This window comes from Mauremys mutica, chromosome 14, assembly GCF_020497125.1.
Source record: "Mauremys mutica isolate MM-2020 ecotype Southern chromosome 14, ASM2049712v1, whole genome shotgun sequence".
Taxonomy (NCBI): domain Eukaryota; kingdom Metazoa; phylum Chordata; order Testudines; family Geoemydidae; genus Mauremys; species Mauremys mutica.
The window spans coordinates 12,888,191-12,904,368 of NC_059085.1; the positions used below are offsets into that span (position 1 = coordinate 12,888,191).

General features: G+C 38.2%; 1 protein-coding gene across 3 annotated transcripts in view; it reads left to right on the forward strand.

Moving 5' to 3' along the window:
- Window positions 1-9,521, forward strand: part of CBFB (core-binding factor subunit beta) — a 65,313-nt gene extending 55,792 nt beyond the window's left edge. For all 3 annotated transcript variants that reach the window (XM_044987644.1, XM_044987643.1, XM_044987645.1), the window contains one exon: window positions 8,495-9,521. In XM_044987644.1, coding sequence (XP_044843579.1) covers window positions 8,495-8,514 — 20 coding nt within the window. In that variant the 3' untranslated portion in view covers window positions 8,515-9,521. The remainder of the gene's footprint in view (window positions 1-8,494) is intronic.
- Window positions 9,522-16,178: the final 6,657 nt, after the last annotated feature.

The following is a 16,178-nucleotide window of genomic DNA, read 5'->3' on the forward strand; positions in this document are numbered from 1 at the left end:
GTATTGTGCTAGCACCTAGGAACCCAAAGTACAGACCAGAGCCCCCTGTATTAGACATTCTACAACCATAGAACAAAAAGATGGTTACAATCTAACTAAAGAGTAGTTGCTTTTGAGTCATCTATAGCTTTTGTTTTTAAGTAACAAATTAATAAACAATAAAATGTATTCTATACTAGCCTACTACCTAGCCATTATCCATTGGCCTATACGTATACCTGAGTAAAGTTCTGACATAGTTGGCCAAAGTGAGTGTGCAGAAGAGCATAGCAGCAAAATTGACTCCAAACACCCTTTCTTTTGTTGATCTTTGAGAACAATGATGATGATTTCTTTTTTAAATTCTCTTTGTAGGACTTGATCGTAGTACATTCTCTACTCTTTCTCTTCTCCCCCCCCCCCCTTTTTTTTTTCTTTCAGAGTCTGGACCAGTTCAGTATAAATAACAGTCTAGACTAACATGTCATGAGGAGGATTTCAAATGTCTTCTGCCAAATAGGTTCCTGTATTTCTTTCAGTCATCATACCATCTCCTACTTTCTTTAGAGATTTTAGATGGCTTGTTGCCAGTTATAATTCCTTCCATATTGCAAAAGAGTTGCATGGTTTCATGTGCTGAGAGTTGAGTGAAGTTTCTTGGGTGTGGGAAAATCCCTGTTTCCACAGCATTAACTGTTCTATTTCAGGATACTTAGAATGAAACTGTCACTGTTAATCATAAAACGTTAGGTTTAAGAAACATCAGTACACTGGGTTCTGTCTATATTTTAGCAAAGTCAGCAGATTGGTAAAATACAAGCTCTTCTCATAACCAAATGTTTATGCCAAGGTAATTTCTATTTTATCTATTATCTATTTTATCTATTTTATCTATTTTGTCATTCATCTGTTCTTAGTGAAAAGTACTAAACTCTTCTAATACATTTCTACTGATTGTTAAGCAATTCTCTGAGCATCAAACCTAGGATTTTCAAATACTCTCATTCAAATTTAACTTCAGCATCCTACTGAAAAGTGGAGTATGCAGTAGTAAGATGATGATTTTTTCCTGCAAATTTGGTGTGTGATTCATTGAAAAAAATATTTTGTTTCTAAATTGAAAAAGGCAGATGCAGTTTTTGTTTAAATGAGTCTCCCTCACTGTTCAAAAACTCAGACAGCACAATATTTAAGGACAGATCTGTTTGTGTGTGACTTTTTAGTATTTTCTTTAATTTTTGAAATATGCATCTTATGGCTAATTATTACAACAGTCCCATAGGGGATTGCTTAATGGTGTAGAAGCATCAGATTTAAAATACAGAGCATTCTTCAAATCCTAGGTTTTAAACATGGCAAAGTTGACTTACGCTTTTTATGTTTCTGTGGTGGATTAACTGAATTCCTGATACTACACTGTGTGGAGATTTTCCAGATACAGCCTTACTGAAAACTGAGGTTCTGTCTTGTGTGAATACTAAAGATCCCATAAATTGTAGATTAGCCCATGGCTATGGCCAAAAATGTCCATACTTTTGCCCTGTATTATGCAGTGTTCTTGCCACCTGCACATTGCTTGGTTCTTACTCTGCACCCAAGAAGCGACGAAGTTTAGTGAGGAAGTGTTTAATTTAGTGTGTGTGTATAGTATAAAAATAAATAATATATATAGTTCCTTCGTATTCCTAGGATCTAAAGAACTATCTTGTTGTTGTTTGTATGTATTAATTATATACAGTGGCCTACATGGTTTGGCAGACTGGTGATTGATAGAACAAGTACATGTTTCATATATTTATACATGTACAGGTCAGTACATATAAATGGGGATGACTCAGTTGGGTTGGGCTGTCATTTCACTGTCAGAATTGCCTGTGTAACTCCCCACTCGTTGAAATGGAAAATTACATCTTTGTCAATATTTACTAGTAAGATAATAAGATACTGTAATGAATGCTTTTCAATACACTTGAGCATAATTTGTCATTCCTTTCACATTATTTGAAAGGGCAGAGCTGGTGGTAGTTCCACAGTGGCTTGTGCAAAAACTTACAACTAGCTCTGATGTCATAAATCGTGGGTACTTTCATAAATTTAAAAGAAAAGGCCCCGTAAGAAAATTTATAAATGCAACCATATGCTTTGGAGTCTTCATTGAGATTTGACAATAAAATTATTGTGGAAATTATTTTTTTATGAAAATAAACTTTTTTAAAGCAGAAGTATGCTGTCAAGTGATTTTGCTGTTTTTACCGTTAGATGTGAAAACATGCACTGAAAGTAAATTTAATAACTACATTTATCTAAGGTTTTGCATTGAGACAATCATCAAAATCATAAATGTAGATCGCACTCCACTTCTTTCCAAACAGCGGGAGACTCTAAATTAGAAGCAATAATCTAAGCAAAAAAATAAATAAGGTTAACCTTTTGCTAGCAAGTCTCAATGATAGTTTGGTTATACTTTTCAAAATTACAAATTATGTTTTGTAGTAGGATATAACTATGCATCACAATTCTCCTTTTGTGGGAAGAAAATTGAACTGCAGCCTCATTAAAATTGAATAATTCAGGTTGTACCATCATTAACACTGTAAAAAGGTTAACAAATTAATGCGAAAAAACTGATTTAAACAAAGTCTCTAAATGTTCTCTAGTTATATAAAGGAGGCAGGCAGTTTACAAAAGCCTTCCTTGGGTGCAAGGGACAGATGCCCACTAGCATTTAAAAGCTGTAGTGCTGCGTGTGACTAATAGACTATTTCCTTTTTTAATTCAATTGTCTGCACACAGAAAGCTTTCTGAAAAATCAGGCTTTTGTATACATTACAGTGATGGGAGCTGGAATTGTCAATTTTCAGCTGAGAGGCCGGCAGAAAGGAATACAGCTTGCTCTGAGTATCACCAGTGTGTAAATGGTATAATAAAGGAAGACCCAGCAGTCCATGCCCCAAAGATCTTATAATCCAAAGTGGACAGTAATGTTTGGACAGACAAATGCATCAAATCACTAGATGAAATTTCGATCTCAAATTTGGTGGACCCAGCTGTGGAGGGACTTCCAAGCATAAGGATCTGCATGGAAGAAAGGGGATAAAAGGGCACTTGTGTGGGGAGCTTGGAAGGAGTGTCGATAATTGGAGTAAATGAGATGTAGACAGGAGCTGAGTTGTGCAGAGCCTTGAAGGTGAAGATGAGGAACTTGGATGCAGAAGATGAGAAGAAGCCTTTGGAAGGAATCTAAGAGCTCAGTCATATTATCAGAACATTGAAGTAGTAAGATCTTAGCAGTCACAGTCCATACTGAATGGAAAGGTATGAAATGCCGGGTGACCAGAGAGGAAGTTACAAAAGAGATCAGATGACCACAAATGGACAAAGGTTTTTTGTTGTGGGAATAGTAAAGAGAAAATATAAATTTTAGAGTAATTGTAGTGGAAGGAGGAATAGACAGAATTTAGCTACAGTCTGATAACATGGAAGAAGTTGAATACAAGTCACAAGTTTCCATTATGGGCGAAAAGGTGGAGTTCACAATAGTGATGGAGAACAGAGTAGATGCTTTAGTTTTGAAAGAGTTCAACTTTTGCCACGCTTAGTTTGAGCTAATGATAGGATATCCAGCAAATCATGTCAGAAAGACAGTTGGAGGTGCAAGACTGAACAGAGTGGAAGAATTTAAAGAGAGGTAAATTTGAGAGTCATCAGTTTAGCTGAGGTGGTGGGTGGGAAGACAAGGACAGTGTGAGGGAGAGAACGGAGTACTCTGAGGTATGCTTGTGGAGGAAGAGAGCATGCAGTGTCACAAAAGCCCAAGATTAAGGGATGGAATACTTGACTGTTAGAATTGGCAAATAAATAAAGGATGAAAATAGAGAAGAGGCTATTCTGTTGAGTTTGGGTTGGTTTTTCTTTCTTAAAATGAGATAGCGTTGTACTTGAAGGTAGAGATAAAGGAATCAGGTGAGAGGATGGTTTCAGAGTAAGGAAGAGGAAGCAATGAGAGAGCAAAAAAAGTCGGGTTAGGAGGGAATGGAGTTGAACATATGTGTCAAATGATTAGGGGTTGAGGTTAATTAATACTTGGAGTTAGCAGAGAACAAGTTGCATGTTCTACAAGTAGGTTAACTGCAGTAATGATGGGGAAACTTCCTCTGTCGATAAATTCAGAAAGTATGACTCAAAAGAAATACAAGGAACAAATAAGTACTGTAATGATGTAATTTTTAGTTACTGTTCTGGAGTCACATTTAATTATAATATTTGCATTGTTATGAGTTGACTTGTAAATTGGATCATTACTAAGGCTCGACTTAATTTGCAATATTGTGGATCCCGCAATATTAGGCATTCACTGCAATTTTGTCATCCAGGTGGCTGACAGTGGGGGCCATTGGCCACCCTGGGCGGCTGACAGCGAGGACGGGTTTTCCAAATTACTGCAATAATAAAGGTCCATGATTACTTTTCCGCAATTTTCCTTGTCTTGTCTGTAATTATTTGACAATCATACAGCAATTCAAGTAGGGCCTTAATCATTACTTAAATAACTGATGTCAACATTACAGCAAAGAGGAGTGAGGCCTTACATGGTGAGACTGTAACCACAAAAAACATGAAGAGCCAGATCCTCAGCTGGTGTAAATCATTGTTGCTCCATTGACTTCATGGGAGCTATGCTAATATATACCAGCTGAGAATATGGTCTGCAATATTATTTGCATTTGCAGTAGTGCCTAGAAGCAAGACCTGATTGTGCTATGCACTGTACAAATATAAAATAAATAAATATATCAAGATATTAGAATACTTAAAATTGTGAAACATTTCCTGGACATTAGAAAAATGTAAGAACTAATTTTAAAAAAATCTTTTTATATATTGAACAAGGAAAAACACCTTTTAGAAGAGCTTGCTGAGTAAAAGACTTTCTTGTACTATTAGAAAATCGTGGGGTACGTTGTTAGAATATCACTCTGAAAGGAATGAAAAAATCCTGCTTAAAGAGGCTTTGATAGTTATTAAAGGCACAGTTTGTAATATGTTCTTCCAATCTTGTCAAGTTGGCTGCAGCTGTTAACACCTTTGGCACTCTTAAATAGGAAGTCAGTAATGTTTCCTCCATGACTTCAAATTAGCAGAACTGGAGGCAAAAGTAAACCCTTTTAGACTAGTTTAAACTGAATTAGTCTAATGAAAAGCCTATAGGGAATAAACATGATCATTTTATGTAGATCTTGAACAAAAAAAACTCTTAACTAGATTTGTCCTGTGCCTCTGTCACTTTTCATTCAGATGCAAAGAAAAAACTATTATTGTTTGTGGTACCACTCATTGCACTCTAGGTGGTTTCCAAACAGTTATGAAGGATGGTTCCTGCTCAGAGGAGCTCACAGTCTAAGCACAAGGAAGCAGAAGCAAGGCATGGGAAGGGAAATAATAGGCAAATTATATACAAGTCTGCTTGATTCATTATAAGCAACATGGCAGAAATGGGTCTTTAAGGGTATGTCGACATTGCAATTAAAAACGGCTTGGGCTGGAGGGCTGTTTTAATTGCGGTAGAGACATCCAGGCTTGGGTTGGAGCCCTACAAAGTGGGAGGCTCCCAGAGCTTGGGCTGAACATCTACACCATAATTAAACAGCCCTCCAGCCTGAGACCCGTGGGTCAAGTCAGCTGGTGTGGGCCAGCTGGGGGTGTCGAATTGCAGTACAGGTATGGGCAGCACGTGAGCCGCTGGCTGTGGGAGGCTAGCCCCCAGCCCCGCCCCTTCCACCCAAGCGTGTCACCCCCCCGAGCCAGGACAACTGGTAAGATTTCCAGGGCTCACATGTAGACTTGCTGTGATACTTGTCATTAAGAGAGTAGACAGCGTGGGGATGCACTGGAGAAGAGAACTAAGGTTAGAGAACTTAATTCTCCCCTTTCAGATTTATATTTTTGAATTGTCAGCTTAGAAATTCCTTGCTTTTGGGCATTGTGTTTATGAAAACTACAAGAAGGTAAACATCTAAGATTATATTTATAACCCTAACTGCAGGTTAATGATGTTGTTTTTTGGCTGGGGATTTATTTTTACTCTTAAAATGTTCTCACCAGAATATAGATGATTTCAAAATTATTAACAGTTTGACCGTTGTCAGCCTTAAATGGATTTCCTCTACCAACAGATCAAAAAAAGTGCCAGCCTTTATACCTGCAGGCAAACACCTCTGAAAATAGAATATTCTTCGTCGTTTCGGAATCCTATTATTCTGTGTTACTTCTTCACTTGAGCTTGTTACTGCTTGCACAATAAGGAAATAAAAACTTAACTAGTCAGGCAAGCGAGACAGTTTGACACGCCACCAAGAGGACAGACCTGCCATATTACTGTGTTTTCATTGTGTTGATAAGTAACATTTTATATTAGCTGAACAGCTTCTTCTCTAATTGTTTTGGTCAGTCTTGATACTGGTGGAGTTGGTATTGTGATTAAATCTTTGAGTTACAGATTCATTTCTTGCATTTTTAGAGGCATTGACATTAAAAATGTGTCTTCTTTCTGTCATAGAACAAGAAAATACATCACATACACTGTTAGATGTTTTTACTGGATCTCTGTCTCAAATTTTGGTATTATTACTCTTGACTTAAATAGCAGAAAATCTGATACAATTGTAATGGATTTATTTATATTTCGTGTGTGTGTGTGGAAGTTCTTCACTCCAAAACAGGATTATAGTTAACATCCATCATATTAATAAATTTCAGGAGAGGATTTATTTGGGATTAATGGTTGTGTGTAAAGCTGCCCTGTTATACTGTAGACGTCCCATCAAAGGTCCTGCAAATGCTTACGCATGTTTAATTTTACACATGTGAATAGTCCCACTGACTTGGTTAGGACTACTTATGCATGAAGTCAAGCAAGTATGTATTTGCAGGATTGAGGCCCAAGTTAACAGTTTTCTTCTCTGGCCTGGCGTTGGAGTCAGAGATGTATTGTCCTGATTGACTTCAAGTTCTGAGTGGATGAAGCTCTTACAGAGTGTTTGAAATACTATAGTTTCATGGTAGTTATTCCAGGTAAAGGAGAACTCATTGAACAGGTGGATGGATGTACTACAGATCTTAAACAAAAGTTAAGTTTGGATACTGGGAGAGTGAAGACCAAATCCATGTCATGATTTGACTGTTGTCTCCAGGCTGCTTGTCAGTTGAGAGGTAGAATCCCAGCAGACATAGATGTGCCATAATGAGGATCTAGATTTTTGTCATGGAAAATTTGGGGTACAGACAGAGGTCATGTGTCCATGATGAGTCTCCTGGAGCTGTCATCAGCCTTTGACCATAGTATTAATTCTGAGGTTACAGAGACTTTTTTCACATGATATCTAGCAGGAATGGACAGACTGTGCTTCAGTGACTCTTATTCCTTCCTGTCAGAGAGATTCCAGAGGCTGGTGATGGGCAGTTTCTCACTGCCCTCAGCAAGCATTTTTGCAGGCTTCTGTTCTCACTTTGGTTCAGTTTTTGTATGTGGGTAGTAGGGGAGATTGTGAGACAGGATGGGCTGGATGGTCACCACTCTGTGGCTGGCACTCAGCTCTGCATTATTGTCTGACCAAGACGATGCAGTCACTTGGCTTTCCGAATGGTTGGCCTCATTTAAGGCATGGATAAAAAGGTCAGTAGAAGCTCAAGTCAGACAAGAGGGAGGTGATGCTGGTGGGTAGGGGATGAATTTACAGGAAACAGCATGGTTGATATCTTCACCTCCAATTAAAGGAATGTTTTTAAATGTTTTTAAAATGAGGTGTGCAGTTTTTTGGGTGCAAAGAGACTACATAAAGGTCTGTCCTCGGATGCAGACTTAATCATACTTATCCATGTCTTAGTTATCTCCAGATTGTATTATTGCAAAGTGCTCTCCTTAGGGCTGCACTTGAAGACATCTAGACACTTCATTTTTTTGACAGAATGCTGCCATTTGCCTACGTGGTGCAAGTTTATTGCAACGGTGCTCTGTAGGCTTCCCTGTCCTCTAGCTGCCTTCTAAGAAGAATGCAAGGTGTTAAATTTGATCTATGAAGCCTTAGATGGTTGGAGTCTGTACTATATTTAGTAGCCATTCTGCTACCTCTGACCTCTCCCATCTGTTGAAATTAATTTAGTAATTTAACAGCCCTTAGATTTGAATATCAGGAACTTGTGACGCAGCATTTTCAGTGTAGGGTCTTCTACTCCAGAGTGCTCTTCCTCTGCTGATCCATCAAAACCAGAGCCAGACCTTCAAAGGATTGTGTGAAGTCTTGCTTTTGCTCAGGTTTTTGCACGAAGGTGGATGATTAAGTAGGAGGTATTGAAGGTATTTTTGTATTTATAGTATTTATTTAACAGTTTGCAGTGTAAATTTTGTGTCATGGAATTATTTGTGGTCATAAGCTTGTAATTAATGCATTTAAAAAATCAACTAAATTGATATTTCCAAACCATACCTTTGACCTTGAATATATATTTATTAATGCAGGCAAGAAGACAAGACCCTAGTCCTGGATCTAACCTAGGAAGTGGCGATGACCTCAAACTGCGTTAATCAACAGCAGCAGCAGACATGCCATGGGTCTGCGCATATGCATTGCTTATACTTGGCAAAAGATTAAATAAAAGACCAGAAACTGTGATAACTGGGTTACTATGGTCTATTTCCTGACCTGCGGCAGTCACAACCAGCATGAACTGCCATGGTTTGCACTATGTTTATGTTACAATATCTGCATTTCCTATTGTAAGCATGTAGCCAGTGGCAATTTGAGATTGTTTTTCTATGCAAGCTTATTTTTGTTGGCACTATTTTAGTGAAATGGAAACTTAAGCAGCTATAAACCATTTTTCTCAACTGTAATAAAAAAAATTGTCACTTAAAAATAGGTCAAGACATTGCAGATTACAATTTTTTTTGTTTTTGGTAAATTGCTGGAAGCCAAGGCTTTCTAAGCTTAATCTTTTTATATGGGCTTTTGGAAGTTTTGGTTGTCATTATTGTGCTCCTGCTCTATTTTAGATATGCATTCTTGTCTTTTTTGCAATTTTCTTCTTTATCTTCAAAATTTGCAAGACATTTTAAAGACTGCTGACATTTTTTGCATTATTTACGAGCTAAACCCAGTAGCACAGAGCTGTCAATCAACTTTCTAACATGCATGTATGTTTGTTAAAGTTGCAATATCCTTTTAACTGCTAGCAATTCATTGGTTCCATTTTTTTTTAAATAAAATGTTTTACAAATATTTTTGATGTCAGTGCATTCTGCCCCAGGATCTAACCTAGTTTCTATTCTGTACTAAATGAGTTTGAATGGTTAATATAGCCCTGTATATAGTACCTACTGAGACTCCTAGGAAGTTGCAGGCTGGCTTCTGTTTTATTCAGGGATTTTTTTAAATAGTTCTGGAAAGGGATATTGCAACTTCACGATTGGATTTGACAGCATGTTAAACTGGGGACAAAGGTGATCAGCTGCAATGGTGATATTGTATTAAAAATCATGTTTAAGATACCTGCTTTAAGTGTATTTTATATCTTATGCTTTTTGTAAATTTATGCTGAATGATGAAAGGAGAGATTTGGGGTTGTGTGTAGAATCTCTCATACTGCCTGTGGGACACTTCCTTTTATTAAATCGTCTACATATAAAACTAATTTACAGTATATATGGCATTTTCCAACAGGGTAAGATTTGGGATGGATTCATTTGTATGAATAATTTTTGTAACAGGTTTATTCCCAGTTTTCCATCAACATCCATTACTTTAAAGAAACAACTGGAAACAGCAGTGTCATCTGGCATTGTTTGAAGCTGATGCTTTCTGTATAGCTTAATTAATTTTTTGTCATTTGAAATAATCTTTAATATTAAAATGCTGAAGCTAGACCACTATTTTAAAGAAAAATTATGGTTTCATGATTAATTTTGAAAATGAACTGAAATAGTGTATGATTAGGATCACTAAATATTTATTTTTATATGGTCCCCTTACTGATGGCAAGGTCTTGCAAAACTATAAACAAATAATGGAAATGTGAACGGGACTCCTTGTATGTTAATACCATGAATATTTAAAAGTTCGCTAAAACACTTATCTGTAACTGCGGTGACAACATCATAAAATGGAAATACTTTGATATTGATACATAAATTTAAATTTGGCTAATCTGACAGATAAGGTTTCACATTCTTTGTGGCTCATGTTATTTTTCCTCTCCTCTTCCCGGAAGAAGCATTTTTTTCTGAAAAGCTTCTGCAATGTGATATTTAAGGTACCCATCGTTCTAGTCCTGGATCCTCTCTGCATCCCCTGTATTGTCGATGGAATAGTATGAAGATTTATTTTACATAATGTTCCTAATGGTTTCAGATCATGGTTCCAAACCATAAGTACACAAGAAATTATACTATCAGGTATAAACATTACTATCTTCGTGTAAATACTGAACGTTCCCTATCATCATTTGGCATTGTGCTGCTTACTATATCTTAATGCTGGCATTAAGATCAGAAACCCTTACCCTCTGCTGGTTAGTGCAGACTTTTTAAAGTACGTTTTAAGTTATTGATGCAATTTGATATTTTTCATAATTTCTAATTTAAACAGAAGTTGCATCATCCTTTTCTTGAATTCGTCTCCTTTAAGAGTTGCCTTAAGCTACAGGATTGCTTTTGCTACCTTTTGTGTTGTATGTTTAACTTTCATAATAAACTTCTGTGTAGTGAAAACAAATGGCTGTCAGTTTTATTTCTGACCCCTTTTTAGTGATCGACGCTAACAGGTTTTGTTTCCAAACTGCTGTCATTTGTCATTTCCAAACTTACTGTCCATTCTAAAAGCAACAGTGACATCCAGTGGTCATTTCATCTAATCCTAAAATTCCCTTTTAGCATTGATATTCCAAAAATATTAAAGATTCCCAAAGTACTTACAATACTGGTAAGGGGATGCTGACAAGGTTGAAAATTTGACTGACTTTTCTTGAAAGGGTTTTTTTACATGCAGTTTGGCCACCAAATTTACTCTAACCATATATACTACAACTTCAGACAATGGCAAATAATTTAAAAAAAAACAAAACTTTTATTTACCATCTAGCAAAAAGCTCTGCGCACACATAACAGATCATTTGCATGCATATTTTTGTATGAACCATTAATCCATACTGCTAAATTCAGTGGCTTTAAAAAAAATACCTTCCAGTTTGCAGGATCCATTTTAAAAAGTAGTACAGTGCCCTAGGAGAATCTGGAAGTTGAAAGGCCAGAGAGAGAGAGAAGTGCTGCAGCCTGGTGCGTGGGGCATTCAGCTGGGAGATGTAAGACCCAAGTTCCTGCACCAGCTCCAGTGATTATGTAATCAGTATTGCCAACCCCAAATGTTCAAAATTCATGATTTGGTGGCTTTTTTTATTTACCTTCTATTTGAGCCTTTGGGGTACACTGGGGTCACATTTTGAAGCTTTCTCCCCAGCCACGAGGGCTAGAAACTTACTTTTTCTTTAAAAATGAAGGCTGAAATCATCACACATCCATTTGACCTCAGGAGCTGGGGCTTTAAGGAAAACAATAATTATCATGAGACTTGTGACAAAATCATTAGAGTTGGCAACACTGTAATTATCATCCCAATGCCTGGTGGTTAGGGCAAGGGAGACCCAGCGTCAAATCTCTTCCCCACATCTGGTAGAGGGGGGAATTGAGCCTGGGTCTCTCACATCCCAGGTGAATGCTCTAACCACTGGGCAAAAGCTTATACGGGGACATTCTCCTCTTGGCATTTTGTGAATCTAGCCCTTTGAAAACAATGTTTTGGCCTGAACAAAATTTTTCAGAACTTTCCCACTGGCGAACCGTGGCCAGTGGGAGCCGTGATCGGCCAAACCTGCCGATGCGGCAGGTAAACAAACTGGCCTGGCCCGCCAGGGTGCTTACTTTGGTGAGCCACGTACCAGAGATTGCTGACTCCTGTTCTAACATCTAAATCATCGTAGTTCAGAGTAATTGCCCTAGTATTCCCCCTTCATTGGTCAGCAAGGGAACTCACTCCCAGGCTTGTGGCCTCTCCAGGTATTGCCTCTCTTGGGTGGAGATGGGCATCTCTCCCCCTACTGCCCAGGGTATTTCTAGGCTCCTCAGCTCCCTGACTGTACTGTGACTTTTCCCAGCAAAAGATAGGCTGCCTAAATAGGCCTGCTTCATTTCTCTCCTCCAAGATGGTATACGGTGTAACTGCTACAGCTGTACGCTACCACATTTCTCTATCTAAGCAAGATGATTGATTTATTAAGGTAGAAAGGATTATATAGAAAATATATTAGCAACAATAAAAGAACCTGCTAATAAGCTTCCCAGAGATCACTGGCCACATTGACAAGGGCTCTGGGTGGTGATTTGTCCTTCCAGCCTTTCCCTAAAATTGGGATCCCCTTAGACCAGAAGTCCTGTGTGTTTGCTGGATCAGTTTAAAACCCGGCTATTCATCCAAAAATCTTTTCTTTGTCTCTTGGTCCCTGGGGAATAGAGTTTGAACTAGTGTAGGCAGACCGCTTCAGACGGTGGTGTTTCTCTGGAGATGTTACAACCTGTGTGAATTTGCCTGGTCACCATGATGCTGTTCTTTTCTTTACTCTCCCAGTGGAAATACATAAAGTTCCTGAATAACACCCAGACAATTGCATTTCTAATACAATGGACTCCAAAGATATTCAACTCAATAAGGTTTGTCCGGGCTATTATAGGATACTGTCAATCTGTCACAATTGGTCAAAAGAAAAAAAAATACTCAAGTTATTGAAAAATGCAGTTTTATGCAATTACGCGGGTGGTACAAAACATCATTAGTTATTTTTGAGATAAGTAGTTCTACTGTATTTGGGTTAATGCCAACAATTTATTTTAGGGGTTGAGGATGTATAGAGAACAGAACATAACGGCCATACTGGCTCAGAGCAGTGGTCCATCATTCTAGCCCAACATCCTGCCTCTGATGCTGGCCAGTGCCAGTTGCTTTATAGGGAATGAACAGAACAAGACAATTATGAGTGATCCATCCCCTGTTATCCAGTCGCAGCTTCTGGCAGTTATTGGCACCCAGAGCATGGAGTTGTATCTCTGACCATCTTGACTAATAGCGATTGATGGACCTATCCTCCATTAGGTTATAATACCCAGTTATACTTTTGGCCTTCACAACATCGCCTGGCAACAAGTGCTGCAGGGTGACCGTGCATTGTGTAAAGAAGTACTTCCTTGTGTCTGTTTAAACTGCTGCCTATTAATTTCATCGGGTGATTGCTGGTTCGTGTGTCATATGAAGGGGTAAATAACACTTCCTTATTCACGTTCTCCACACCTTCATGTTATAGACATCTATCATATCCCCCCTTCGTCATCTCTATTCTAAACTGAACAGTCCCATTCTTTTTAATCTCTCATGTGGAAACTGTTCATCCCCCTAATCATTTTTGTTACCCTTCTCTGTACCTTTTCCAATTCAAATATATATATCTTTTTGAGATGGACTGACTAGAATTGCATTCAGTAGTCAAGAGGTGGGTATACCATGGATTTATAGCTGCATTATTATATTTTTCTGTTTTATTAACTATCTCCTTACGAATGATTCCTAATGTTCTGTTAGCTTTTTTCACAGTTGCTGTACATTGAGTGAATGTTTTCAGAGAACTATCCACCATGACTAGAAGATCTCTTCCCTGAGAATTAACAGCTAATTTAGACCCCATTATTTTGTATAGTTGGGATTATTTTTTCTAGTGCACATTAATTTGCATTTATCAGCATTGAATTTCATCTGCCATTTTGTTGACCAGTCACCCAGTTTTCTGAGATCCCTTTGTAACTCTTTGCAGTCATCTTTGAGTAACTTTGTCGTCTGCAGATTTTGCCACCTCACTGTTCACCCTCTTTTCCAGATCATTTATGAACAGCAGAGGTACCAGTATAGATTCTTAGAGGATCCAGCAATTTATCTCTCTCCATTGTGAAAACTCACCATTTATTCCTACCCCCTAGTTTCCTATCTTTTAACCAGTTACTGATCCATGAGAGGACCTTCCCTTTTATCCTATGACTGCTTAGTTTGCTTAAGAGCCTTTGGTGAAGGACCTTGAAAGTCCAAGTATGCTATGTCCACTGGATCACCCTTGTCTGCAAGCTTGTTGACACCCTGAAGGGATTCTAATAGATTAGTGAAGCAAAAGCCAGGTTGATGTTTCCCAGCATATTGTGATCATCTATATCTGATCATTCTTTTCTTTACCATAGTTTCAACCAATTTGCCTAGTATTGAAATGAAGCTTAGTGGTCAGTAATTGCCAGGATCACCTGGGGAGCCTTTTTAAAAAAAAAAAAAAAGCAGCACTGCATTAGCTATCCTCCAGTCATCTGGTACAGAGGCCGATTTAAGCAATAGGTTATATACCACAATTAGTAGTGCTGCAATTTCATATTTGAGTTCCTTCTGAACTCCTGGGTGAATAAGTCTTGGTGGCTTAATGCTGTTTAATTTATCGGTTTGTTCCAAAACCTTCTCTTTTGACACCTCAAATCCTCAGATTTGTCACCAAAAAAGAATGGCTCAGTTGTGGGACTCTCCCTCACATGATGCAAAAAATTCATTTACCTTCTCTGCAGCGGCCTTGTCTTCCTTGAGGTTTCCTTTAGCACCTTGATTGTCTGTTGGCCTCACTGACTAGCAGGCTTCCTGCTTCTGATATACTTTAAAAAAAATTGCTGTTATTTTTTTGTTTTTAGCTAGTTACTCTTCAAATTCTTTCCTGGATTTCCTTCTTATACTGGTATGCTTGACTTACCAGAGTTTCTGCTCCTTTGTATTTGCCTCACTAGGATTTGACTTCCAAATTTAAAAGGATGCCTTTTTGTCTCTAATTGCCTCTTTTATTCTCTTGGTTAACCAAGGTGGTATTTTTTTGGTCCTCTTCCTGTGTGTATGTATTTATTTGAGTGGTATATGTTAGTTTGAGCCTCTATTATTATGTTTTTTAAAAGTCTCTGTGCAGTTTGCAGGCATTTCACTTTGGTGACTGTTCCGTTTAATTTCCATTTATGAGCTTCTTCATATTTGTGACATCCCCCTTTTTGAAGTTAAATGCTACCGTGGTGGGTTTCTTTGATATTTGTCCCCTTATGAGAATGCTACATTTAATTTACATTATGGTTGCTATTACCAAGTAGTTCAGTTATATTCACCTCTTTGACGAGATCCTGTGCGCCACTTAGCACTAGATCAGGAATTGCCTCTCCCTCGGTGAGTTGCAAGAGTAGCTGCTCCAAGAAGCAGTCATTACTGGTGTCTAGAATGTTTATCTCCTTATCCCGTCCTGAGGTGACACGTACCAAGTCAATATGAGGATAGTTGAAATCCCCTTTTATTATTGTGTGTTCTGCCTTTGCAGCCTCTCTTGTCTCCGAGTATTTCACAGTCACCTGGTCATCCTGGTCAGGTGGTCAGTAGTCTATTCCCACTGCTTTACTCTTATTCAAGCACGGAATTTCTGTCGTTTGATTCATTAAGATTTTTACTTGTTTTTTTTAACTCTGCTTTCTTTCACATATAGTGCCACTCTCCCATCAGCATGACCTATTCTCATTCGTATATATTTTGTATATAAAAGGATGGTTAGTTTTTCCATACAAGGTGGGGTGTAAACATCAGCGCCCCTCCCCGTGTCCCCCCCCCCCATATCTTAGGTAAGTCATCTTTCCTAACTAAACACTTCCCGTATCTTCTGTTGGAGATGATGATCTTCACTTTCTGTCCTAATTTTTCCACCACTCTCTGTTTCTAACAGCAGCTGTGTTCCACCCCGGAAATGTCCCACTGGGCAGAGCACCTCTACCAAGTAACCTTCAAAGGATTATGGTAACGTTTTATTTGTTGGTAGATGTAAGTGCTTTAAGATCCTCTGACAAAGAATTGTGAAGTGTTGTGATTAATGGCTCGTACTGCTGAAAGGGAAGTTTGAGGCCAAACAATATTAGCCTCCACAATTATACAGAAGCAGCAAAGAATCCTGTGGCACCTTATAGACTAACAGACGTTTTGCAGCATGAGCTTTCGTGGGTGAATACCCACTTCTTCGGATGCACTTGCATGTACATGTATTCACCCACGAAAGCTCAT